This window comes from Hippocampus comes, unplaced genomic scaffold, assembly GCF_001891065.2.
Source record: "Hippocampus comes isolate QL1 unplaced genomic scaffold, H_comes_QL1_v1.1 scaffold21, whole genome shotgun sequence".
Classification (NCBI taxonomy): Eukaryota; Metazoa; Chordata; class Actinopteri; order Syngnathiformes; family Syngnathidae; genus Hippocampus; species Hippocampus comes.
In genome coordinates, this window is record NW_017805745.1 from 1,242,856 (window position 1) to 1,266,507 (window position 23,652).

The 23,652-nt window shown below is 43.5% G+C and overlaps 3 protein-coding genes across 5 annotated transcripts; 1 reads left to right on the forward strand and 2 right to left on the reverse strand.

The window, feature by feature from the left end:
* Window positions 1-30: 30 nt before the first annotated feature.
* On the reverse strand, window positions 31-6,933 carry LOC109524560 (zinc finger protein 771-like). 2 transcript variants are annotated; one of them, XM_019884525.1, is made up of 3 exons: window positions 6,617-6,933; window positions 5,037-5,321; window positions 31-1,670 (listed from the first exon to the last, which is right to left on the reverse strand). In XM_019884525.1, the coding sequence occupies exons 1-3, from the start codon at window positions 6,645-6,647 to the stop codon at window positions 568-570; spliced, it is 1,419 nt and encodes a 472-aa protein (XP_019740084.1). In that variant the 5' UTR covers window positions 6,648-6,933; the 3' UTR covers window positions 31-567. The 2 variants fall into 2 exon arrangements, with proteins under 2 accessions (XP_019740084.1, XP_019740085.1); XM_019884526.1 differs by lacking the exons at window positions 5,037-5,321; window positions 6,617-6,933 and adding an exon at window positions 2,398-4,075.
* Window positions 6,934-8,364: 1,431 nt separating this feature from the next.
* Window positions 8,365-17,270, forward strand: LOC109524509 (adhesion G-protein coupled receptor G5-like). Its single transcript, XM_019884442.1, has 12 exons — window positions 8,365-8,455; window positions 8,557-8,759; window positions 9,650-9,725; window positions 10,602-10,743; window positions 11,151-11,269; window positions 12,356-12,479; window positions 14,107-14,420; window positions 15,144-15,409; window positions 15,985-16,081; window positions 16,196-16,325; window positions 16,523-16,685; window positions 16,772-17,270. Exons 2-12 carry the CDS (start codon window positions 8,558-8,560, stop codon window positions 16,858-16,860), a joined length of 1,722 nt encoding a protein of 573 aa, XP_019740001.1. The 5' UTR covers window positions 8,365-8,455; window position 8,557; the 3' UTR covers window positions 16,861-17,270.
* Window positions 17,271-17,699: 429 nt separating this feature from the next.
* On the reverse strand, window positions 17,700-19,530 carry LOC109524588 (gastrula zinc finger protein XlCGF7.1-like). Of its 2 annotated transcripts, XM_019884568.1 has the most exons (3): window positions 19,110-19,530; window positions 18,792-18,899; window positions 17,700-18,698 (listed from the first exon to the last, which is right to left on the reverse strand). In XM_019884568.1, the coding sequence occupies exons 1-3, from the start codon at window positions 19,234-19,236 to the stop codon at window positions 17,821-17,823; spliced, it is 1,113 nt and encodes a 370-aa protein (XP_019740127.1). In that variant the 5' UTR covers window positions 19,237-19,530; the 3' UTR covers window positions 17,700-17,820. The 2 variants fall into 2 exon arrangements, with proteins under 2 accessions (XP_019740127.1, XP_019740128.1); XM_019884569.1 differs by lacking the exon at window positions 18,792-18,899 and having other exon boundaries at window positions 19,110-19,529.
* Window positions 19,531-23,652: the final 4,122 nt, after the last annotated feature.

Sequence of the window (23,652 nt, forward strand, 5' to 3'; positions counted from 1 at the left end):
CTTTATTAGCAATGAACCTTGTTTTTTTTCATAGACTGAAGTCGCCTGAACCTGAGCATAGCCTATTGGCTATTAAAAAGTGCTGGAAATCAAACAGAGATTTGTACTGTAACACTTTTAACAATTGTGAAGCACACCCAATAGCCCGAACTTGAGCCTACAGACCTCGCCTACTGTATATTGTCTACATTATTAAAGTGCTGTAAATTAAACAAAGCCTGTCTGGGGACACTTTGACTGAATGAGCACAATAATCAAATGAAATAGCCTACAAAGTGTTGTGAATGTCACAACTGGGGACACATTTACACAAAGGGGAAGGAAAAAAAATAAACACTTTTAAAGTTGTGTGTATACATGTTCAAGGCTGTATAGACTGAACTTGTCTGAACTTGAGAATACTGTATTCCATACATCTCCTGTCGAGTGCTGTACCAAAGCCTGTCTGGGAATACTTTTATAATAGTAAACTGTGGTTCAACTCTTATTGCAGTTCGAGGACCTTGATTTGGGAATCACAGAGGCACTTTGAGAGCATGCCACCAAACGAGTCCGCTTCTTTCCCATTCATGTCACGCTTCCTTTCCTGCCGCTCTTCCCACCGCTACAGTTGTGTTTCGTCAGCAGCTCCTGGCTGGGGAATTGTTTCGCACACGCGCTGCAACTGAAGGCTTTCTCGCCAGCGTGCGTCCTCGCGTGGGTCGTCAAAGTGGCCCCCCGAGAGAATGTTTTGCCACAAACGGAGCACAAAAACACTTCCGTCGTCCCTGTGTGCTTTCTCATGTGATAACTCAGTGCTGAACGGTCACTGAAGTTTAAGCTGCAGACCGAACAGGCACAAGGTTTCTCTCCGGTGTGTGTTCGCGTGTGTCTTTGTAACACTTCCTTTCTGGAGAACCTTTTAGCGCAAAGCAAACAAGCAAAAGGTTTGTTGCCCGTGTGCGTTTTCATGTGCTGAACCATCACCGTACGATCTCTGAAAGATAAGTTGCAGGCTGAGCAGGGAAACGGTTTTTCGCCAGTGTGTGTTCTTGAGTGCGTTTCAAATTGTCCTTTCCGGAAAAATCTCTTGTCGCAAAGCGAACAGGCGAAGGGTTTCTCTCCGGTGTGTGTTCTCGTGTGATTTGTTAAGCTTCCCTTTGTAATGAATCTTTTACGACAAACGGAGCAGGGAAAGGGTCTCTCCCCAGTGTGCGTTCTCATGTGATTTGTTAAACTTTCCTTGACCGAGAATCTCCTCTCACAAAGTGAACAGGCAAAAGGTTTCTCCCCGGTGTGTATCCTTGTGTGTCTCTTTAGTGATGACTTGTTGACAAATGTTTTGTCACACTGAGAACATTTCCAGCGTTGGTCGTTGGCGTGACATGTCTTCTCACCTTTGGAGCGCTCGTCATCGGCCGTGTCGGTGTCAGAAGAGTGTGACGTGACGTCGTCACCGTCAGAAAGAGGAGCTAAGAGGCTGCCTGCTTGTGATCTTCCACAGTGGTCTCCATCACCATCTTCTTCTCCGTGATCATTTTCACTCTTCACAATGACGTTCAATGGGAAGTTGGTAACGTCAGCCTCCTGTTCTTCATCTTTTATGTGGTGAGTCTCCCGCTCCTCTTCCTCTTTAACATGAGGGTGCCCTGGCTCCAGCTGCTCAGGAGGTGCGTCGGCAAAACTGACATCTGCGTGACATAGGAAGATAAAGCACACAAAGGTTTGGTCAAGTCAAGGTTTGCTCAGTCGAGTGTTATCTTGTGACTTTGTCTACATTGTGCAAGACATTTTTTTTCCGGGAAATGTTTATCAAGAACATAGAATCAATACTCGAGAATCACATCCATGTTCCTTCCAGTATCATTGAAACTAACATTGTCTAGTACAAGATTGTGTCAAATGTTGCCCACTGGGCATCCATTGCAGCCTGGTCATCCTGGAAGAGGGGATTCTCCCATCTGCGGCCCCCTTCTCACGGTTTCTCATTTTTCCCCAGGTGGGGTTTTGAGAGATTTCTCTTGCCCTCCCAACGGTCAACTGTGGGCACGTGAATCCCTTTGAGACAGTTTGTGATGAAGGGTGACATCAATAAATGTGACTTGACTTGATAGTGACGCTTGGAAATACAACATGTAGCATTTTTCAGGATACCAAATAATTCATGTGTGATTGTACCTACAAGTAAAAAAACACACACAAAAAACCCAGACATCAACCTGAATTCTCGTGTTAAAATGTTTGATTAAAAATAAATAATGCTATTCACACAAATTTATGAGTAGTCCAAGTGCTTCGACCACCTGCCTCACAGTCCTGAAGTTTGGGTTTGAAATTCCTTTCTACTAACCATCGTTTTTGGAATGCAATTTCAGGAATAAATTCCGACACTTTTGGCAGTGTAAGAAGTGAACTAGCCTGCTCTGTGTGGCTCATCTGGAGCTTTCTTGAAATCAGCGTCCAGTGTTTGACGTCGTCCCTCGTTGGCCTCTTTGGTTCCACGAAATTCCTCCTCGTACTCTTCTTCTTTCACGCCCTTTGCCCACATTTTCCCACCATAATCACAACATTCGACACTCAGGCGTGATCTCTGCAAAGCTGAGCGCTGACTTGACAAAGGCGTCTCTTTGTTAGCGGCTAGCAGGCTAAGATAAACTAAGACGGAGGATAAGCCAAACGAGATAGAAGGTTCAGCTTCACCGAGAAGACCTTATCGAGACACGGAGGTTTCAGGAATGACGCTTCACTCTTTTAAAGTCCCGACGGTGTTCAGACGGAATTCGTGAAGACTTGTTCCGCGGAACGCGAGTCGAGGGGTTTTCATTTCGGGCTAGTTGCGTCATCGATGACGCGAAGCGCCGACTTCCGCCCACCGAAAGCTACAGTAGATATTATGCTGCAAGTATTTTTTTAATCCATTCATCCACCCGTTTTCTAATGTGCTTCTCCCCACGAGGGTCGCGGCCGTCTTGGAGCCCATCCCAGCCGTCTTGGGGCAGCGGGCGAGGTCAACCCTCAACTTGTTGCCAGCCAACCGCAGAGCACACAGAGACGAGCGACGAATGCGCTCACAATCCCACTTTGGGACAATTCAGAGCATCCAATCAACCTGCCACGCATGTGTTTGGAATGTGGGTGGAAACCGAAGTACCCGGAGAAAATCCACGTAGGCACAGGGAGAACATGCAAACGCCAAACAGGAAGGCAGGAGTCCGGAATCGGATCCTGCACCTCTGCACTCAGGCTCATGTGCTCAACAGTCGTCGAAAATATTATTTTATCAGGTATGCGAACCCAATTCTTCCCCTTCGCAAGTATTGTTGGAGATGTCCACAACTTACAGGATTTTACCAATTTAAAACTCGATTTAGGCTGCCTGGAAAGGGGCCTAGAAATATCTAGAATTGCCAGAAATGATGAATATCTGCCAATGAGTTATCTGGAACTATTTTGAATTCATCTCAATTCAAGACATCTACGTGTCCCTTTTCATGTATTTTCAATTCAATTTTTGAACCAGGAATAAATAATGTTGATATTGTGATTAAGTGTCTTCCTCTATTTAAAATATATATATATATTTTAAGGTCTTTTCTGTGTAAAATGCGTGTTTTATAAATACACGTAGAAAAGATCATACGTAGGAAAAATGCTGTCTCAGGAGAGAAAATGACCGATTCTCGCAATGTTGCAGTTCATCTATCACTGTCCCAAATTTTCCAGACATTTCTGTCAATCATATCTAACTTGCCGTCACAAAAATTCTTCGAATGTCATGTCAATCAGCGGTTTATAGCCACCGTCACAGCAAGGCCAACTTGCTGGCAATTTTGTTGCGTCTATTTAAACGCAATTTCTTTCCAAAGAGTCTTTTGGTGAATTTAACATTTGATGGCTGAAACAACAACTGAGACTTTATACTTTGGGGCTCCAGATTTTCTCCTCTCAAGGGTGGATCTGAAAAGTAAGTCCCGTATTAAGGCACCGACAATGGACAGAGAGCACCATCAATGTTTGAGGACTTTAATTTGGAATCGATTTGAAACTTTGACACATTGCCAGAAAGAGGACTGTGTTCACAGTTGACTCGGAGCTTCACCGATCACTGCTCTTCTCGCCGGCACACTTGTGTTTCTTCACCTGATACTTATGGGGGAATTGTTTGTCACATAAGCTGCAACTGAAGGGTTTCTCCCCCGTGTGTGTCCTCGCGTGTGTTGTCAAAGTGCCTTTTTGGGAGAATCTTTTGCCACAAATGGCACACGAGAACCGTTTCTCCCCGGTGTGCGTTCTCCTGTGTTGAGCCAATCCTGAGCGATCACTGAAGGTCAAGTTGCAGAACGAGCAGGCAAAAGGTTTCTCGCCGGTGTGTATTCTGGAGTGTGTTCGCAAATCTCCCTTTCTTGCAAATCTTTTGGCACAAACCGAGCAGGCAAAAGGTCTCTCCAGAATGTGCGTTACCATGTGTGTGTTCAAATGTTCTTTGTGAGAGACCCTTTTCCCGCAATCGGAGCAGCTGAAATTTTTCTCCCCAGAATGTCGTCTTACGTGATTGTTCAAATGAGCCTTACGGGTGAATCTTTTACCACAGAGTGAGCAGACAAACGGTTTCTCTCCAGTGTGCGTCCTCATGTGATTTGTTAAATTGTTTTTTTGATTCACTCGAAGACCGCAAACTGAGCAGGAAAATGTTTTCTCCCCAGTGTGTGTTCTTGTGTGCGCTATTAAATGTCCCTTCTGAGTGAATCTTTTACCACAAAGTGAGCAAGGAAAAGTTTTCTCCCCAGTGTGTGTTCTGGTGTGTACAATCAAATGACCCCTCTGAGTGAAATTTTTACCGCAAGCTGAGCAGGCAAAAGGTTTCTCCCCCGTGTGCGTTCTGGTGTGTGCGATTAAATGTCTCTTTCCAGAGAATCTTTTACCGCAAACCGAGCAGGCAAAGGGTCTTTCTGCAGTGTGTGCTCTTGTGTGTCTTTTCAAGGATGACTTGTGGATGAAAGTTTTGTCACACCGAGAACATTTGACATGTTTGTTGTCAGTGTGACGTGTTGTACCACCTTTTGAGAGCGCACGATCATCGGTGTCAGGAAAGTCTGACGCTACGTAGTCACTTTCTGACAACAGAGCCAAGTCTGCTTGTGATGCTTCACGGCAGTCTTCTTCATCATTGTCATCATCTTCACTCTTGACGAAGACAGTCGATGGCAACTTGGTGATCTCACGCTCCTGCTCTTCCTCTTTTATTTGGGCCATCCCCAGCTCATCTTCCTCTTTAACATTGGGGCACTCCACCTCATTCTCTGTCTTCTGCTGCTCAGGCCAAAGATATTCTTCACTGATGTCTGCAAAAGCAAAAAACAAATTAAACATTAAATCCTGCATCCTGGTTAGGTTGCCCAGTTATATAAAAAATTTGGGGGTAAAAAGTAAATTAATAAATCAACAAATAAATGAATGAATAAAAAAGCCTGTCTCCAATACTAGGGTTAAGCCATGCCCTGTTCCATGTTACAATGTCACTCCTGTACTGAAAATATTTTGAATAACCTGTAGTACGTATTGCGTGTAGTTTATTACAACAGATGCAAGCACTATCAATGTTGACCAGGTAGTGGAAAAATGTTGGCTTTTGCAACGTACAAACTCTTCGTGCGTCATGTCTCTAACAATGTCCATCATGAGTGACTCACTATTTCCCGACTGGGCTTTCTTCTTACGTAAAACAAGGCAAAATGCTGCAATCCGCCTCATGCTGTCTGTTTCCTCGTGGAAGTAGATTTCCCTTCTGTGCTATGCACTTGGGTTGCAACAGTCTTCAAACCGACCTTGCAGCAGACACTTGTGTTGGTCATCATCTGATGCTGTGAACCGGACTGATCCCAAATGACAAACTAAACAGTACCACTTTAGTAAACAAGCTCTTGTCTTTTCGCTGTTGGGAAAATAAAATCATTGTTTTTTTTTTTAATTAACAAAATAAAATTAATAAAATGTGACCCCAAAAAGATTGATTGATTTAGAGCAGACCCTTGTTTATACAATATTGCCCAGACATAGGCAGCAGGAAGGACTTGCATGACCAGGGTTTGTAAGAGAATTTTTTTTTTTTTTGCTGACAGCCATTTCTGACAAAACCCAACCCACAAAATTTGGGTTGAATTCTATCCAGGTATAAAGGGAGGGTTTACATTTCCATAAAAAAGATCCCAAGCATGTGAGCAAAATGGGACGAATAACACAACTCTTGGTTTCCGTATGGCGAATCATCATGCCTGGGACAAAGGGACTCCCGTGTTGCCTCATTTGAGACTGCCCCTTTCATTTCCAACTGGAATTTGCATCACCATCGTAACACATAAAACGTACGTACGTCTCACATCATGGCTCTTGTGCCATATTCGAACCATAACTGCTAAAACTGAAACGAGTCACATCCAATTGTGTCTGAAAAAATGGCAGAATAATAAATGACAAATGAAAATAGAAAAAAAAAGAAAAATGTATGAGCAATATTAAGATGGGCTGCTAGGCGCCACGATGCACTGCCTCCTTGTTGGGGACCAGTCAATGAAGCTAAAACAGACATCGCATTGTTAAGAATTCAAATGAACCAGGCGCGAGAGGGAAGTACACAGACCTGCTCTGTGCAACACATCCTGAGGCTTCATGAAAACAGCGTCCGGTAGTTGACGTTGTCGCTTCTTCTTATCTTTTATTCGCGGAAGTTTCCCCTCGCACTCCCTTTTCACACTTTCTGCACTGATGTTCACGCGAGAATCAAAACACGTTACGCACACACTTCTTCCCTTCTTACATATGTCTCGCAAGCAAACAGGTCTCTTGGACAGCAGCGAGAAAGCTAAGCGAAGCTAAATTAGATCGAGAAGCTTGACATGTATCGGGCCAACGTAAGAGGGAAAGTCGAACGGTTGATCGGGAGTTGTAATGTTTTGTTTAAAATTTCAGTGTCGTTTATGATTTACGTAAATGATATAAGCCAATAAAAACGCGCTCATGGCAGACGTCACTGCAACGCGACGTAACTCAGCAAGCGTTGCAAGCGAGGGAAAGTGTGTTCTACTTTTTGGGTTTATGATTCTGAAAAAAAAAATAGTACACCGTGGTGACACAGGTCTTAATTAAGCTTCAGCTAAATTCAAGACATTTGCAGGTGTATTTTGGACAACCCCTTCTATAACTTTGACCTTCACATAATTTTTGGGGGGCTTTCCTAATTTATGACGTCGTTCGAGAAACAGTATAATTAATCATAGATTATTTTATCATTTACAAATGTAAATTTGCTAAGTAAAACATGTTTTTCTTTGTTTTGGAAAAGTTAGATTAATCTTTGTTCTTTATATCAGGTGATAAAAAGAAGCTGTCAAAACCTTGAAACTGTGTTCCCATTCTAATATTTTTCAGTATGCATTCGTTTTCTTTTAATAACCCTGGCATTTTTTAAATATATATTTTATAATAAAAATGTTTTTTGAAAATACATTTTTCCTGTGTGTTGTGTCTGTACGTAGTTTACATTTTGGAAAATTATTTCTCAAATGTTTCAGTGAAATAAACCACCAGCGTTTTGCTTGGAGAGATAGCATAGAATCTATCTATCTATCTATCTATCTATCTATCTATCTATCTATCTATCTATCTATCTATCTATCTATCTATCTATCTATCTATCTATCAGATAAAAGCAAATTGCCTGCAGTGCTATATGTCTAATAGAAGATAAATTAAAAAAAACAATACAAATTGGCAACTTGTCAGAGCACATTAGAAATGACAATATTTTAACTTTCCAAAACTAGAAGAGATTGGTGCCATGATGAGTGAAATTTTCTGTGCATATTTTGTGCAGTTATGATTGATCATTTCACTTCATTCATTTTTGTACACGGGGTGGTCCGGACCATCTGTAGTTTCCCAATAAGGTGCTTTGAAAGCCACTTGGAACGTGTAAACATGTTCTGTTTAAAAATGTGGTATTCAAAATTCTCTCTTTGAACAGGGTCAGGTTGCAAGCAGGGTTATTATAATTTGGGATTTTTTTCATTTTCTTAGTTTTTATTTTGACATTTGTTTTTTAAATTAAGTGAGTTTGACTTCATTTTAAAAGTGCTTTGATTTAGTTGAGTTGTTATTAGTGTGTGTGTGTGTGTGTGTGTGTGTGTGTGTGTGTGTGTATATATTATATATATATATATATATCTCCATCCATCCATCCATCCATCCATTTTCCACCGCTCATCCGGGGTCGGGTCACGGGGGCAGCAGGTCACAATAAGTATCATGTCATCAAGCAAAGTTGTAATGTGAGCTCATCTGAGGTTTTTGGGTATTGCTTTTTGTCTGTTGCCACTTCCTCTTTGGATGTTACAATGTCATTTGCATGTTTTTCTTTCCATTTCAAACGCGGTTGTGTTCTCGTTGTCCTCGCGTCTGGATCTCAGGCTTTCCCTTGAAGGTCAGAAAGACTTCATTTGAGGCCAAAGGACGATGCCGCATGTTGATTTCAATGTTGGACTTTGATTCCACGATGCAATGTTCATGCTCTTAAATTGTCAGGATGAAGCGGTGGATCCTTGTTTGGCTGCTGCCACTTTTGGCGTGTTGTGATCGAGTTCTTCGGCACAATAAAGATCTCGACCAGAGTCCGGTTAGAGGGGACATACCGGATCAACATGACACCGGGGGAACGGAGTGTCTGAGCACAGATTGTATGATTGAAGACCTACACACGAGTTGTGTGGTTTCTGGACCCAAACGAGGTAGGTGATTTTTTTTTTCCATGTTCACACTTTGTACAGTATGTAAAGATTGGGTCAATTTATAGAGCGCGGGAGCTTGACTGAATACTTTAAAGAGAACAAACTACTTTAAAGAGAACAAACCCACCAACAAGTGAGTTTTTAGTAATAGACAGAAATGGAAAAAAAAAGGGAACTGTGAGTATGTACAATTAGGGTGTGAAGACAGACTTAGGGTTTCAAATCTGTGTTAAAAAGCAGGGCTGGGAATTCACGTTAGGGTTTTGTAGCCTGAGTTTGGATTTGTAGTTCGGGTTTCAAGACAGTGCTCGGGTTTTTAGAAAGGCCTTACGGTTTTATATTATGATCTGAAGGTGCCTATCGGGAATTATGATGGGATTATTGTTTCAAGACAGGGTGAGGATATCAAAGTAGACTTTCAAACCAGGGTTTTGATTGAGTTTGATGGAAGCTACAAAAAACCTTTTTCAAACAGGATTTGACTTTCAAAATAGGCTTGAGGGAAAGTATTCGGGTTTCATGGCTGCTTTGCGGTATTAAAAAAAGCTTTCCGGATGTGGCCTTCAAAATAGAGTTTCAACCATATAAAGTTTGGTTTCAAAAGAATATTTCAAATTGCGGTTTTAAGACCGGGTTGTGGTTTCAAAGTTGGGTTCCAAGCAAGGGTTGGGTTCTTAATGGGGGATTTCCAGCCAGTTTTATGGTTTTGAATCCATTTTTGTCAAAAGATTTGCATCTCATGGCTCCAAGCAAAGGTTGGATTACGAAACAAATTTCGAATTAGCAGGCATTTGGATTTTCAAAAAATGTGCAACTTTTGCCCACCATGTGCCGCATTTCTATTCAAAAGTTAAAACGACGACAACAACAACAATCAAAGTTTTCAACAGGCCTTGCGGATGCCAAACGTTGTATGGCGCACGTCAACATGATCATGGACGGCAGAAAGCCCGACATCGACTTTGAGTGAGTATTGTCACAAAACGGCCAAAGCCGGGGCACATGCGGACAAACGGCAATTCACACTCACGTTGACAACTCGGACATCTTAGAGTGGGGATGGGCAACTTCAGTGCTGGCGGGGGCCACAGTTTTTCATCAGTGCTTCTCTGGGGGGGCGCCCATGAGACCAAGCACTTCCTATGAGAAAAGTGCCAGTTGAAATATGGACCAAATATACGCTCTTGATATATTTCATTTTCATAATTCATTCATCAATGCATTCATAAAACAAATCCACTATCCTAACACACCAACGTGGGGTTTGAAGCAAACAACAAAATAACCACACACCCAGATTTTTTTGTTTGTTTGTTTTGAGTGCAAGCTGCTCTCTATCATAAAAATGGCAATTCAAGTATGGCACAAAACTGCTGAACAGCAAACTAACATTAAGTGCGTGAACTCATTTTTTGCAGCGGTCCGTTTTCTTATTGCTCTTCGTCTCCTTTCAAGTCATAATAATAGAAATCCAAATTCTCTTCCTCTATTGTTGTTGCTATGGCTGTTTTTTGTTCTTGCTGCCCTTAGTCTCTTCTTGGATAAAAATGTGCCTCCCCGCCATGGCTTCAGGGATTAATACTGGAAATTCTCATTCTGTTCTATTATTGTTGTTGCAACGACCAGTTTTCTTGCTGCCCTTAGTTTCCTCGAGGATTAAAAAAATATATACATGAGCTTGTAGTGGCTAGAGAAGTAAACACGGAATGTCCTGCAGGTCTTCCGTCATTTTGTCATTTCCCATCCAAATATGTGCGTAGGAGCAAGAATATGATGAATCGGAAGAAAACAGAGCAGATTCGTATGCGGTGACTTATTTATTTTTTTGTTCTTTGTGTGAAGAGCAATCGAGCGTCTGGAAAATTCACTGGAGCAGACTGAAGTGAAGGAGAGCACGTCCATGCGGGTGGGCCGCCTGACCGCCCTCCTGCTCAAACCCGGTGGACGCCTCCCCGGCCTGCACATTTCCGCCAGCGACAGCGAGGTATGGAAGAATATCGCCAAGCCCCGCCTATTTGCCTCGTCACGCCTTGCTAACAACCCAGGATAGCCTGAGCTCCGCGGCAACATTCAAAGCTTGCCTGTTAGCCGAGACCTGCCTCTTCAACAGAATTCCTTGGCGCCGATATGACACAGGGACCAGGACTTGGACGACCGCCATCTTGTGGCATCTTCGAGCATTTCAGAAGGAGCATTATAAGACTGTTCCTGTTGAGTTTTTCTAGCGATTCGCATCAAGACTCGGTCCCTGTCCCCCACAAGCACCGTGGCAGGGCTTTACTGCACCGTGCGGTCAAATCTTTCGGTCCTTGGTGCACCTGTGGTATCACATTCAGTCCGTAGAATATTTCTCATTTATTTTCTCTTCCTGTTTTTGGGCCTTTGTTGTAGGCCAACGCTGGCACACCCGTCAACAACAGCAGAGTCAACGTCCACCTGCCCGGAGATTTGCTCCCCAGCTTGGACGACACCCTGTTGTTCTGCATGGTGACGTGGCCTCGATCCATATGGGTACACAAATTGATTGTTGTTCAGTACATGAGGAGAAAGTTGAGGAAAACTCATGTTGTAAACACGTCAACCTTTTCCCTGCAGAAAATCAATCAAGTAAACACGCTGTGCAGCTCGGCGTGCAGGTTCCATGGTAGCGTTTGGTTTGACACAAAATGCAAAAAAACAAAAACAAAAACAACCCCCCCAAAAAAAACAAACATAATTGCAATAATTTTTATGTAATGCGATGCTGCCCTGTGAAGAGCATGAGTAGTTTTGCCACCTCTGTACAGAACAGATTTGAAATCACATTTGCGCTCTCACGCATGCACGCACGCGCAGCATTAAAAAAAAATCTTTTGCAAGAGGAAGAGATGTCGCTTGTGTGTCAAATGCAGTGATGCAACAACAGCAGAGGCTGTGCTGTGCAATTTGAAAAACTCTTGCAACCTCAGAAGAACTAAAAAAAAAAAAAAAGAACAAAAGCTCAAAGCGAGACTTTTATTTATTATTATTATTATTAGGAGTTTTACGGTGTACTTATTTACTGCAATACAGTTTATGGAATGCTGGAAGAACATTGAAATATTCACACCCAAACTGCTGCTGGCCACAGCTCACGCTTGGGCACTTGCACGTAGCTGAATCCAACCAGGCCTCGTCTCTTAAAGGCACATACTGTACTGTATCTAACACAGAGACACTACAAAATTGCTATGATGTCCTATTATGTTTTACAGTTGCAGTTTTTTTGGTTTTCGAATACATTACATTTATTTCTTTTATTTCCTCATTAGCTTCTTGGGGGTATAAAAAGTCTGCACACCCCTGCTCAAGTCAGATGTATGTGATAAAACATTTTCAGAACTCTTTCTGTAATAAATGCGACTGACAGTATAATTGAAGTGGATAAAACAAAAGCGGGAGTCAAGATAAAGCAGTTGCACAAGTGTGCACACCCTCCTACAACTGAGGGTATGGCTATGTTCAGATTCAACCAATCACATTCAAAGTCACGTTTTATGGAACTCAGAACATACCTCCAATACTTCAGCATTTTTTTTAATATAGGCTTTCTATATTGTGGATGTTTGTTGTTCACCGTTGCAGAACGTGACGTCAGAGGAACTCTACCAGAACAGGCTGCTTGGCTTGCGTTTGCACGGAAAAACTGTTTCAGGATTGCGGCAGCGAGTGAACATCACTGTCAATGCGGTCACCATCAACGTAAGTCAAAGGATGACACTGCGCATGTACTCTAAATACATGCGCAGTGTATGGAAATGTCAATGTGGTCAACAGGAAAGACAAAGCCCCAGATGCGCCTTCTTGAATTTCTCCACAAAAGGTGAGTAGCTTTCTAATTGACATATTTTCTCACATACGGGAGTAAGAACGTCAGTGCAACGAAATCTCGATTTAACGGACGAATTGGACGAAGGGAGTCGCCCCTGCGAGCCGTTGGTCTGCAGAAGTTCCTGCTCTTACTCGTGGCCCAAAAGCCACTCAAATACAGTACAAATGTGTTGTTTTGTACTTTTTCAAGGCCTACAAATGCCCAATACAGCAAAAAAATGATTGCCGATAAATATTCAAAAGAGCTTGAAATGATCTAAAACGTTTTCGGGTGATCTAAAACATACTTTGCAGGTACTTGCAGGTGATAGGTTGGTAAGAATGGCGTGTGTGGTGTGACATGATGTTCGTGCACTTCCTTTTTTCACCTCTGATTGTACTTTGTAAAGAACAACTTGACCAGAAACACAAAAAGCATCTGAGGCTGCAACGGTGCTTTGGCACAAATTTCTGTCCATTATACTTGAGAATCCACTATTGGCCCGTTTGAATGCATTCAGTTTGTACGTATAAATACAGTCAGTCCATAAATGCTGTTTAATTCCGCCACTGTAGAGCGTTCATGGCATTCCAAAGCAAATGAGTGAGAGGTTATTTGGACAAACCCTTTTCGAAGAATCTTAAATAAGGTAATTAGTGAGTCTCCGTTTAGGAGGATAACCACCAAGATAACGGCCTCTGTTTTTGTCGACGGAACAAGTCGAGCACAAACTGACGTCTAAATGCGTGCGTGGGTGGAGCTTGCCTTCTTTTGATATTTTCACAAACGTGCGCAGTTAGAAACAGGGGTGTTTGCATTGTTGCGGGTGTGCGCGCAGCCGACTTGCTTCCCGGCCAATGGCGGCGACTCTGTAATTCCGTTTCAAATCAGAGCCAGAGAGGTGCACAGTGTCCATGGCGGAAGCATAAATAGACTTTCTGGAAATCATGTCGGAAATTGACGTGCACAAAATGTGTTGATACGGAACTGCTAGCAGACCTCCATGGGTGGGTGAGGTAAAGTTAGCCGCTGTAAAGTGGAGACCGCCTTCCAACTTGTTCATTTCTTGTCCGCGTGAAAACCCCAATAAGGGTGACTTCAAAAATATAATAAAGCTCATAATGTTGATAATCGTAATACCTTTAATGCATTGCTTTTGACGACGATTCAGAGGGTTTGATGTCACCGTTGTCACAATTATGAATAAAATAGGATGACATCAACCACGCTTATCAGAATCTGTCTGCCTGCGCCTCGATCAAATCATATCGCACCGCCTGCACCACAACTTAGACCAGCTTGCAGGTGGTCTAAACTTTAGTCTACTTTCAGCCACCAGATTGTCAGTTGCGCCACGTGTGTGTTTTGAGAAAACGCCCCTGCTCCGCCAGAACGGCCAGCCAAATTCCCAAACACACTCAACTAGGCATTCACAGCACAAAATCAAGACGAATCCATTTATACACCCAAGCGCTGTTTACAAAAATGGAGCCTACTGTCTCACCTTTGAGCATTTGACTGAAGGCTGATATTCAGAAGAGTGGAAGTAGAAAAAACAGCGACAATACAATGGAGAGCGGAAACTCTCCATTGTATTGTGAGTCGACCTTTCTGTGGCTTCTTCTCCTTCCTACGAAGTCGGATGCCTTCCCTTCATTCTTTTCCATCCGTGTGCCCTGGAAGCTCGCCAAACTTGTTGCTGTTTTTCCATTGCAGGTGTCCGCCCCCCTCTCAGACGCCAATGAAGCGGTGCTGTCATACCTCTCTCTGATTGGCTGCACGCTTTCCCTCGTCACGCTGGTCATGACGCTGCTGCTCTTCGTCACCAAAAGGTGGTTTGGGAGCGGGTGGCGGAGGGGCCGATTATTCCTGGCTTCCTTGCTCAGTGTGCAACTTTCATTTCATAAGATTACCACCTTAGTCTTACAATTTGCCTCGAGAAAGTTAGACGTTTTTTTCTCTAATTGCTTATTTTTTTTAACTTTCATTTCAGGTGTTTTTCAAAACACTCGAATAGAATCTAAAAAAAAAAAAAAAGAATCAGTTTCATCTGAAAAAATCTTTTGCTCAGCAACGTCCAAGTTTTGTCTCAAAACTTTGCAACTTTCAAGTGAAGTAAAACATTTTTGTCCAGTCCTTAATCTGAGAAAAGTCTCAAAGGGCTTCACACGCCCACAGTTGAAAAATACTTATGACATTATCTGATCTTAAATCCCTGGAGGGCAAGGAAAACGATAAACCTTGAGAAGGGGCCGCAGATTGGGGCATTTCCTCAAAAAATAGGCAGCAAAAAGTAAAAATAAAAAAAATTAAAAACGTACTTGTTTTCTGAAATACAGGCCCACTTTAAAACTGAATTTAAAATTGGTACTTTTTATGATTTTGTTTTCATCCTGAAAATTGCTGCATTTAAAAACAACTACATGAAAACTATTTCTGTTTTTTTCCCCAATATTTTGAAATATACATGATACAAACACGTAATTTTCACTCGAAAATAGCCGTTTCCCTAAATATGGTCTCGTGTCTAACCGAGCGGCGTGTGCGTCTGGCAGGAAACTCCGCGAGGACGTGTCGATGAAGGTGCACGCCAACCTGGCCGTGGCGCTGATCCTGCTCAACGCTCACTTCCTGTCCAGCCGGGCGGCGGCGCTGTCGTCCGACGGGCTCTGCTTTTACGTGGCTCTGGCGCTGCACTACTCCTTGCTGGCCACCTTCAGCTGGATGGCGCTGGAGAGCTTCCACCTCTACCTGCTCCTCGTGCGCGTCTTCAACATCTACATCCGCAGATACATGCTCAAGCTCGGCCTTGCCGGATGGAGTGAGTCCACGCGTCCACTCCACAAAAGCGAACGATCGGACGACACCTGCAGAATGTAGCATCAGCTCTGCCCTGTGAGAGGCAGCAATCGGCCACGGAGCATCCAAAACATTGGAAATTGAGTAGAAGAAGCTTCAAACAGATATAAAAAAAATAGTCTATTGGATTGACATTTGGGGCTGCCCCCTCGTACGTGCCTGTCTAGACCCGGCCTTGGTAGAGACAGTAGTTGCACGCATTAAAATCATGTTTCACCAACATGTAAAGCCGACACCAAGACCGGTCGTGCTCGGACCGGCACCCGAAACCACCGTTCGATAATCGAGTTGACGGCAGTGAATGAGTTCCGGTTGATTTGGAAACTTCCGCTTCTAGCTACGCAAAAGAACAAGAAACACAAAGTAGACGAAGTAGTAGGCTTGGCAACCAATGTGCGACGGATGCCGTTAGTTTGCTGCCGCCTCTCACAACGATATTTTTCATGGGGGGGGAAATGATATCCGTATAGTTGAATGAAAAACAGAGTTGCTTTCCGATAGTCCCAGTTGACGTGAAGGTCTTTTCCCTGTGCGCAGGTCTTCCCGCCGCCATCGTGATCTTGGCCGTCTTCCTGAAACCCGACGCTTACGGGCGCGTGGCCCTGGACGCCACAGATCCCGAAAGCACTCAAATGTAAGCAGGCGGTACTTGACTTCAGTTTGCAACTTGGGGGCGGCCCGGTGCGGCGCTTCTTGACGTAACGTAACGTAATGTAACGTGATGGCGGGTGGTGCGGCGTGCGCGCAGATGCTACCTGCTGGACGGCACGCTGAAGATGGTGAGCACGCTGGGCGTGTTCAGCGTGGTGTTTGCCTTCAACCTCGTCATGCTGGTGGTGACCGTCCAACGTTTGACCGGCCTCCCGCACAGCAAACGGGTACGCGCTTTTTCCTTGGACATCAAATCCAATTGCATTGGAATCAGAGATGATTTAGTTTTCCAGTTGGGGCAAATTTTCCTCATCATCGTTTTGCACGTCATTCGGACTTTTTCCTCAACTGTGTTTCTATGGCTAAGACAAATAGAGTGACCTTTTCAGATCCGGTACCTAGCGAGCGTATTTGTGTATGGCTGCCACAGGTTGGGCAGGGTGAGCGAGGGCGAACCAAGCAGAACATCAGCACGCTGCTGGGAGTCAGCACCCTGCTGGGCATCACCTGGGGCCTTGTCTTCTTCTCCTTTGGCCACCTGAGCACGGCGGGCCTCTACCTCTTCTGCATCCTCAACTCCCTGCAAGGTGGGTGCGCCAAACATTGACGCCGTCCTCCTCGCTGGCTCCCTGTCGGCTCCTCAGCGGCCATGTCTCATCCTCCTTCCCGGCAGGTTTCTTCATCTTCTTGTGGTTCGTCTTGTCTTGGAGAAAGTCGGCGCCCTCGACGGCCAGCAGTAAAACACCAAGCGCCAGCAGCTGAGCCAGGCCTCTCAACACTCGTAAATCCTACTGTCACTCTTTTTATAATCTGTGTCTGTTTTGTTGGAGTACAGTAATCCCTCGCCATAACACAGTTCATCTTTTATGGCTTCGCATTTTCACATGTTCTCCATCCTGATTGTTGGCTTTGAGACTGACTAATGTCAATAACATAACCCTCATGATCAACGAGGGATTATTTTACATCGTTTCCTGTTTTACGTTATGTGCGCGAGTGTGCGTGTGGGAGGGCATCTCACTCTTCCCCTTTAATATGAGGTGGGGGGGAGGGGGTTGGCTCCTCATTGTCTTTACTGTGGGGTCTTTGGTTCCTGTATTTAGACGGGCTCTGGCTTAACCTGTTTGTGGTGGGGGTGGGGGATAGTCAAGTAAAGTAGAGATGTGACACACCGTGTGGCGACTTCGCGCACAGAACAGCTGCCGCAAAACTACTCAGGGGCAAACAAGATACTTTGACTTGAAAAGTTGTGACAGTGAATTCAGACAATACATCGCTTGCGAAGACATGTATGCGCCCCCCCCCCCAAAAAAAAACACGTGTTTTTATGTATTACATCAGACTCATGCATGATTACAAACCGGACCCTTCCGCACCGCGTACCTGAGTTGACCAAGGCTAAAAGACCTTACTAAGGGAAAGGTGTGAAAGGTAGCTATGACACTGACCATGCCAGCTTTTTATCAACCTTACGCAAGCATTTAACTCTAGTTGTAGCTTCTCCTCTTTGTCCAGAAATGAACACTGTATCAGTTCCTAAGGTTAAAACACTCCACATTGTTGATTTAAAAAAAAAAAAAAAATCAATCGTGAGGACCAAATCAGTTTGACGACTTGCATTTCCGATTTTATTACATTCCATCATAGTAAAACCAGAAAAAGTGCCTGAGTTTGTTTGCGGTAGTTGCAGTTTCTGCATTGTTTTCTAAAAGTTCTGCAGCTTCATTGCCTGTTGCTTTTCTTACTGGCACACTCGTGTTTGCTCACCTGATACTTGTAAGAGAAACGTTCATGGCACGCAGCGCAGGAGAATGGTTTCTCACCGGTGTGTCTTCGTCTGTGTCTTGTCAAATTGCGACTCAGAGAGAAACTTCTGCCACACATTAAGCAAGAATACGGTTTCTCGCCAGTGTGCGTCCGCATGTGCAGAACCAATCCTGGGCGTTCACTGAAGCTTAAGCCGCAGACTGAGCAGGCAAAAGGTTTCTCTCCAGTGTGTATTTTCATGTGTTTGTTCAAATGTGCCTTACGTGTGAAATTTTTGGCACAAATAGAACAGGAAAAAGGTTTCTCGCCAGTGTGCATTCCCATGTGTAAGGTCAAATGTCCCTTATGCGTAAACATTTTGCCACACACTGAGCAGATAAAAGGTTTCTCCCCTGTGTGCGTTCTGATGTGGATCTTCAACTTTTCCTTACGTGTGAAACTTTTGCCACAAAGTGAGCAAATGAAAGGTTTCTCTCTTGTGTGGCTTCTCACGTGTGCTTTCAAATCCCACTTTGTGGTCAATGTTGTCCCACACTGTGAACATTGCCAGGGGGTATCTTGGGTGTGACGCGTCATGTCACCTTTAGAGTGTTCATCATCATTGTCGTCATCATCCGTGTCACGTGATTGTGATGACGCAGCATCACAATCTGATAGTTGAGCGAAGAAGCCGGCTCCTCTGCAGTGATCTCCATCACATTCTTCTTCTCCTTCTTCATAATCATCTTCACTCTTCACAATGACAGTCAATGGAAAGTTGGTGACATCAGCCTCCTCCTCTTCCGTTTTAATGTGGGAGGCGTCTGGATATCGGTGAAGATCTTCTACGGTGTCTGAAGAATACAAACAGACAAATGCACCTGCTTTAGTCACGTCAAGCTTTTCAGGCAAGTGGTGATGCAATGTATCATAGTGGGTGAGCTCACCCAATGCCGAATTTGTTTTCGACCCGACAGTAACAATCACTCCCCCATGAGGGGTTTTGGTCAACGGGACACTGTAAAATGCTGCGCGTCTACAGAGTGTGCATTTCGCTGCATTGCAAAACAAATACTGCCCTCAATCCAGTTAAAAAGGAAACCATTACTGGCCGCGTTCTGGCTAAATATTAGGACAGTACTGCTGGTGTCACTTTATCAGTGGTCAATCTATCTGAGTTTTAATTTATTTATTAATTGCCAGAAACATTGCAGCCGGACAGCGTTTAAAGTTGGGTCGAACCCATTATTTGAAAGTGAACAAACCTGCTGCGTGTACCAGATCTAGAGGCATCTTTTTTAAATTAGCGTCCAGTAGTTGAGCTTGTCGCTCGCTCTCCTCTGTCCGACAAAGTTCCCCCTCGTACTCCTCTTTCACACTTTGTGCACACATTTTCACACGATAATCACAAGACTTTACGCTCTCACTCGATCGCTGCTCAGCGAAGCGTTGAGAAAGGCGTCAGCTAGCAAGCTAAGCTAACCCCGGTGGAGAAGCTTCAACGCTCATCAAGACGAAGTTATCCGGACACGAACATTTATTCAATGTCGGTTTACTTCAGTGAAAATCTGAGAGGACGTCCAGATCGAGGTTTCGGTCTGTTCAGTGATAATTCGAGAACAATAATTGTGTGACGCTGGGGCGGTAAGCGTAAAACGTATGCGGAAGTACAGTCGCAGTCGCAAGAGTATGGCGGCTCACATGGACAAACTCCGGAGAACAGCAACGAAACGCTAATACGTTTGTGTTTCCTCAATATAAGATCCATCGATTGATATCAAAAGTTATTATCTGTAGCTCTAAAGCAATGATGCTATATTGCAGGAATGTCAAATTCATTTTTCGTTATGACAGTGAAACCAAACAAATGTTTCATCGTCTTATCCTATTAGTACATGCACACAACGAATTTATGGGTTTCTACTGTTGAACCCCATCAAACCAACTATAATAGCCTGTTCAATTATTGTTCAAGTGAGTCTTAACAGAGTAACAACATTATTGCAAAAGCGCAACATTCTTTATGACACATGACACTTTGATATTTCAGTACAGATTTTAGAAACGATCACGGAAGTTGACACACATAATTTGCTTTTGCGGGCCACATAAAACGATGTGGTGGGCCGGATCTGGCCCCCGGGCCTTGAATTTGACACCTGTACTGTATCGCGAATGTTTTTTTCATACTCGAGCGCAAGTGACAGCATGTGAAAGAGAAGTAAGGTCCTGTATAAAGGGCCCACAGGCGGCACGGCAGACGGAGTGCAGAGGTCCAGGGTTCTTGTGTGGAATTTGCATGTTTTCCTCGTGCCTGCGTGACCTTTGCTTCAAAACGTTCAAAGTTCCAAATACAGTATTCCTCCTTTTTGAAGACGACGTTTTTGATGGCACAACTGTTTTTGTTCTTTTTTTTAGTTTCTGCTCAAGCGTCACATTTAACATTCTACCCATTTTAATTGATGCAATATAATTTAAGGTGCGTGTAAATGTTTCGGTGTTTACATACATTGAAAAAAATAGGATTGCACTTTCTGTTGAATAAGCATCCTTTCATTGAATTGCTTGCAAGTTAGTGTTCTTGCCATGTGGGGGCAGTATCGCATTAGAAGAGAGCCCAGAGAGCTTTCAGAGAACGTTCATGCTTGGCTTTGCTAAATTTGATTGACGAGAAAATAAATAATGGTAATATTAATCACTCAGCTGTCTTCTCCGTCACCTGCCACTAGTGAAGAATTGTACTTTCTGGATTTCATAATGCGTGGCGACGCTTCCCCATTATTACAGTATTTCCGTGCTAATCCTCAATTGTAGTTGAAGCCATTTTGGAGGAATAGATTTTTTTTCTTTTCTTTTTTTTTTTTACTTGCAGCCCAAGCACATATTTTAAATTTATGTCACTGGTTTATGGCTGAATCGTGAAGTGTACATTTGTCATGCTGGTGTATCTCCACTTGTCCAAGTGGTGCTGGTACCTTCTCGATCCGATTCAATATTTCATTTTTTCAAATGTGGATTACGCTGTAGTTGGAAATTTGGCCACAAATGCTCTCAACATTTTTTTGTGAGCAAAAGGTTGAATTAGCATGACTTCAGTGCATTATATCCGTATGTTTTATAGGCCCCCCTTGGTGGCCAAGGCCTGCACACCGGAAGGAGCAGGATCTTAAAGCATGACCCTCTTGATGCACAAACTGTCGTAATTGCGTATGGAAGCGTGGAGCTGTCAAGTAAACATTTCTGACTGGAAAACTAGTTTGAACGTATTTGCAAATACGTATGAACGTGTTTGAAGACGAAACACCACAACGGCACGAGATGTGGACTTGCATATGCGCGTATCCCATTGCATTATGGGGGAAAAAATGCCAAATGGAAATAATAATAAAACCATCATAATTACTATGAAACAATATTCACTTATTTAATTTTCAAACGCACATATTGCTATAATGAAGTCCAAATGCAAGAAAAAAATTGCATTTTTTTTTTAACTTGCACTTCCGCAATACTTGGTGGCATTATGGGGCAAAAATGCGATGTTTTTAGCATTTAGCCCACCAGGACATTCAAGTGTATTTGCAAGTATGTTCAAATGTACTCATATTTGCTAATATGTTCGAATGTATTTGCAAATACGTTCAAACATGCTTGCGATGGAGGGGTGGGGGCAGGGGGGTTAATTGTATGTTTTCATAAAAGTGCAATACTGGTAATTTCCCGTTTGAAGAATGATGAATAATTGCTATTGAGGGCAAATCTAAACTAGCCAATTCAACAAAGCTTCATCAAGTCCCAGTTGAAGCGATGAGAAGATTCCTCTGTCAGTTTTGCAGCGTACTGCTGACTGCTTTGTTTTAGATGAATTGTCTGCATGCAGGTGGACTCGCAGGTTGGCCTCGGGGCTCGGAGCCGACCTTCTCTGACCCACCACGGCACTCACCTGCTCATGAAGCGCCCGCAGAGGCTGACTCACAGGCACAAGCAGCTGTTGCTGTGTGGGAAGAAAAGTTTCTCTGACTGTAAATGAGCTTTCTTTTCATGTGTCAGCAAAAGGGGCCTTCGACACTCCAAGTGGGAATTTCCAAACTTCATTTGGGCATAATGACTGCTGCTCTCTGTCGTTTTGTGTCTTGTTGCTTTGGGTGCAGCTCAGTGAGTGTCCAAAGAATTCGTATTGGATCATCACTGTCGTTGTTTTGTTTTTCTTTTTGGCTCTTTGGTGATGCATACACAAAATGGTACCGTATTTGACGGTAAACATGCATACACCTTTTTTTTGGGGGTTTTTTTGCGCTTATCCTTTCTCAGGGGAGCAGGAGTCTACTCCACCTGACCTCAGGCAAGAACTGGTTGCCAGCCAATTGGCCAATTACATGGCACTTACATTCATATAATACACTTTTGCTTGTCTTTATTAAATATATACCACAATTTGGCACAATCAACGAGTGTTTTGTACATCCGATCATATTTCTGTGGTTGGGAGTCCTTCCATTCCAAAGTCATGTTTTTTTTTTTTAGGTTCAGTAATGAGCATCAAATTAGGGATGCCACTTTTTTTTCCAGACCGATATCAGCGTGACGATTCACTCTTTGAGGACTCACCGATACTGAGTACTGATACCTTGGCGACTTTTGGAATCTCAACTTTTATTTCGCAAAATGACCAAAACTTGTGAACAAAAGCTTTCTTTCTGATGCAGAGATGGTTCGCCGATTTGTCAAACAGCACAGCACCGCGTCGACTACTTCCAAGGAGAACGTACTCTTACCTGAAGGATCCGTGGCTGGTATCAGCAGCCTCCATGAGTACCTGATAAATTAAGATAAGGCTGGTATTAGCTGGCTTCCGATACCTGGAATTGGTATTCGCTCATAAGCGTGAATGGTTGTTTGTCCTAAAGCACAGGTTTCAAAATCAAGGCCCGGGAGCCAGATCTGGCCCACCATATCATTTTAGGAGGCCTGCTGAAGCAAAATGAATTTTCTTTTTCTTGCTAAAATGACAAAAATACAAATGGTTTTCACTATTGATAACAACAAGATATAATAAAGACTCGGTACACGTTGTATGGCAGCCGAGAAGTGTTTTTTTTTTTTGACTCCACTGAAAAAAATTTCAGATGGTGATAATTTAATTCCGGAAGAAATCCTGTTGAACTTTGGTGTTTTTCTTGTTGATTTCGAGGAAGCAATCCTTGTGTGTGTTCAGTGGGCCTCATCCTTTCTCATCTCCGCCAGAGGCTGAAAAGACCTCTTAGCTCCCCACCACTGAAAAAAACCGAGCCCCCGTTTGACCAATAACATTTAAATGTGGCAATTATGTTGGCAGCTCCTTCCTGGGGGGCTCAGATCAAGTCGCTAGATAAAGATGTGATTGCTGTACACCGACATGACTCTCCCTCTGACGGCCAGAGGAAATGAGAGTAGATGTGTCAGGAAATCGGCCTTCTTATGCTGCCTTCAGCAGAGTGGACCATAACACAAATTGCCTCTCACATTGATACAGTATAAAGTCAGATTTTGTCATTCATCCATCATGCAAACCGGAAGGTAGTCTTGTGAAAATGCATTTAATTGCAAATAATGGAGGTTTCAAAATCCCATTTGGCTTGTCGGCACTTTTCAGTCCGATTTGATGACTTGCCATTTAAATTTGCGCTTGTGTGTGTGTGTGTGTGTGTGTGTGTGTGTGTGTGTGTGTGTGTGTGTGTGTGTGTGTGTGGTTCCAGCGCGCACGCACACACACAAACACGCACACACACACACTTGGAGCAAAAGCTGGCTGGCGTTTCACAACGGCAG

What these genes read in the sequence shown, in the direction of transcription:
- LOC109524560 (XM_019884525.1), bottom strand. Translation starts at nt 6,647, where the DNA reads ATGAAGCCTCAGGATGTGTTGCACAGAGCAG. An exon ending in GGATGTGTTGCACAGAGCAG is followed by an intron (nt 5,322 to 6,616) that starts GTCTGTGTACTT and finishes TTGCTTTTGCAG; the next exon opens with ACATCAGTGAAGAATATCTT. An exon ending in TGATCGTGCGCTCTCAAAAG is followed by an intron (nt 1,671 to 5,036) that starts GTGGTACAACAC and finishes TATGTCACGCAG; the next exon opens with ATGTCAGTTTTGCCGACGCA.
- LOC109524509 (XM_019884442.1), top strand. Translation starts at nt 8,558, where the DNA reads ATGAAGCGGTGGATCCTTGTTTGGCTGCTGCCACTTTTGGCGTGTTGT. An exon ending in ACGTGGCCTCGATCCATATG is followed by an intron (nt 11,270 to 12,355) that starts GGTACACAAATT and finishes TTGTTGTTCACC; the next exon opens with GTTGCAGAACGTGACGTCAG. An exon ending in GCCTCCCGCACAGCAAACGG is followed by an intron (nt 16,326 to 16,522) that starts GTACGCGCTTTT and finishes TGTGTATGGCTG; the next exon opens with CCACAGGTTGGGCAGGGTGA.
- LOC109524588 (XM_019884568.1), bottom strand. Translation starts at nt 19,236, where the DNA reads ATGTGTGCACAAAGTGTGAAAGAGGAGTACGAGGGGGAACTTTGTCGG. An exon ending in AGATCTGGTACACGCAGCAG is followed by an intron (nt 18,900 to 19,109) that starts GTTTGTTCACTT and finishes TTTGCAATGCAG; the next exon opens with CGAAATGCACACTCTGTAGA. An exon ending in GAAAACAAATTCGGCATTGG is followed by an intron (nt 18,699 to 18,791) that starts GTGAGCTCACCC and finishes TGTATTCTTCAG; the next exon opens with ACACCGTAGAAGATCTTCAC.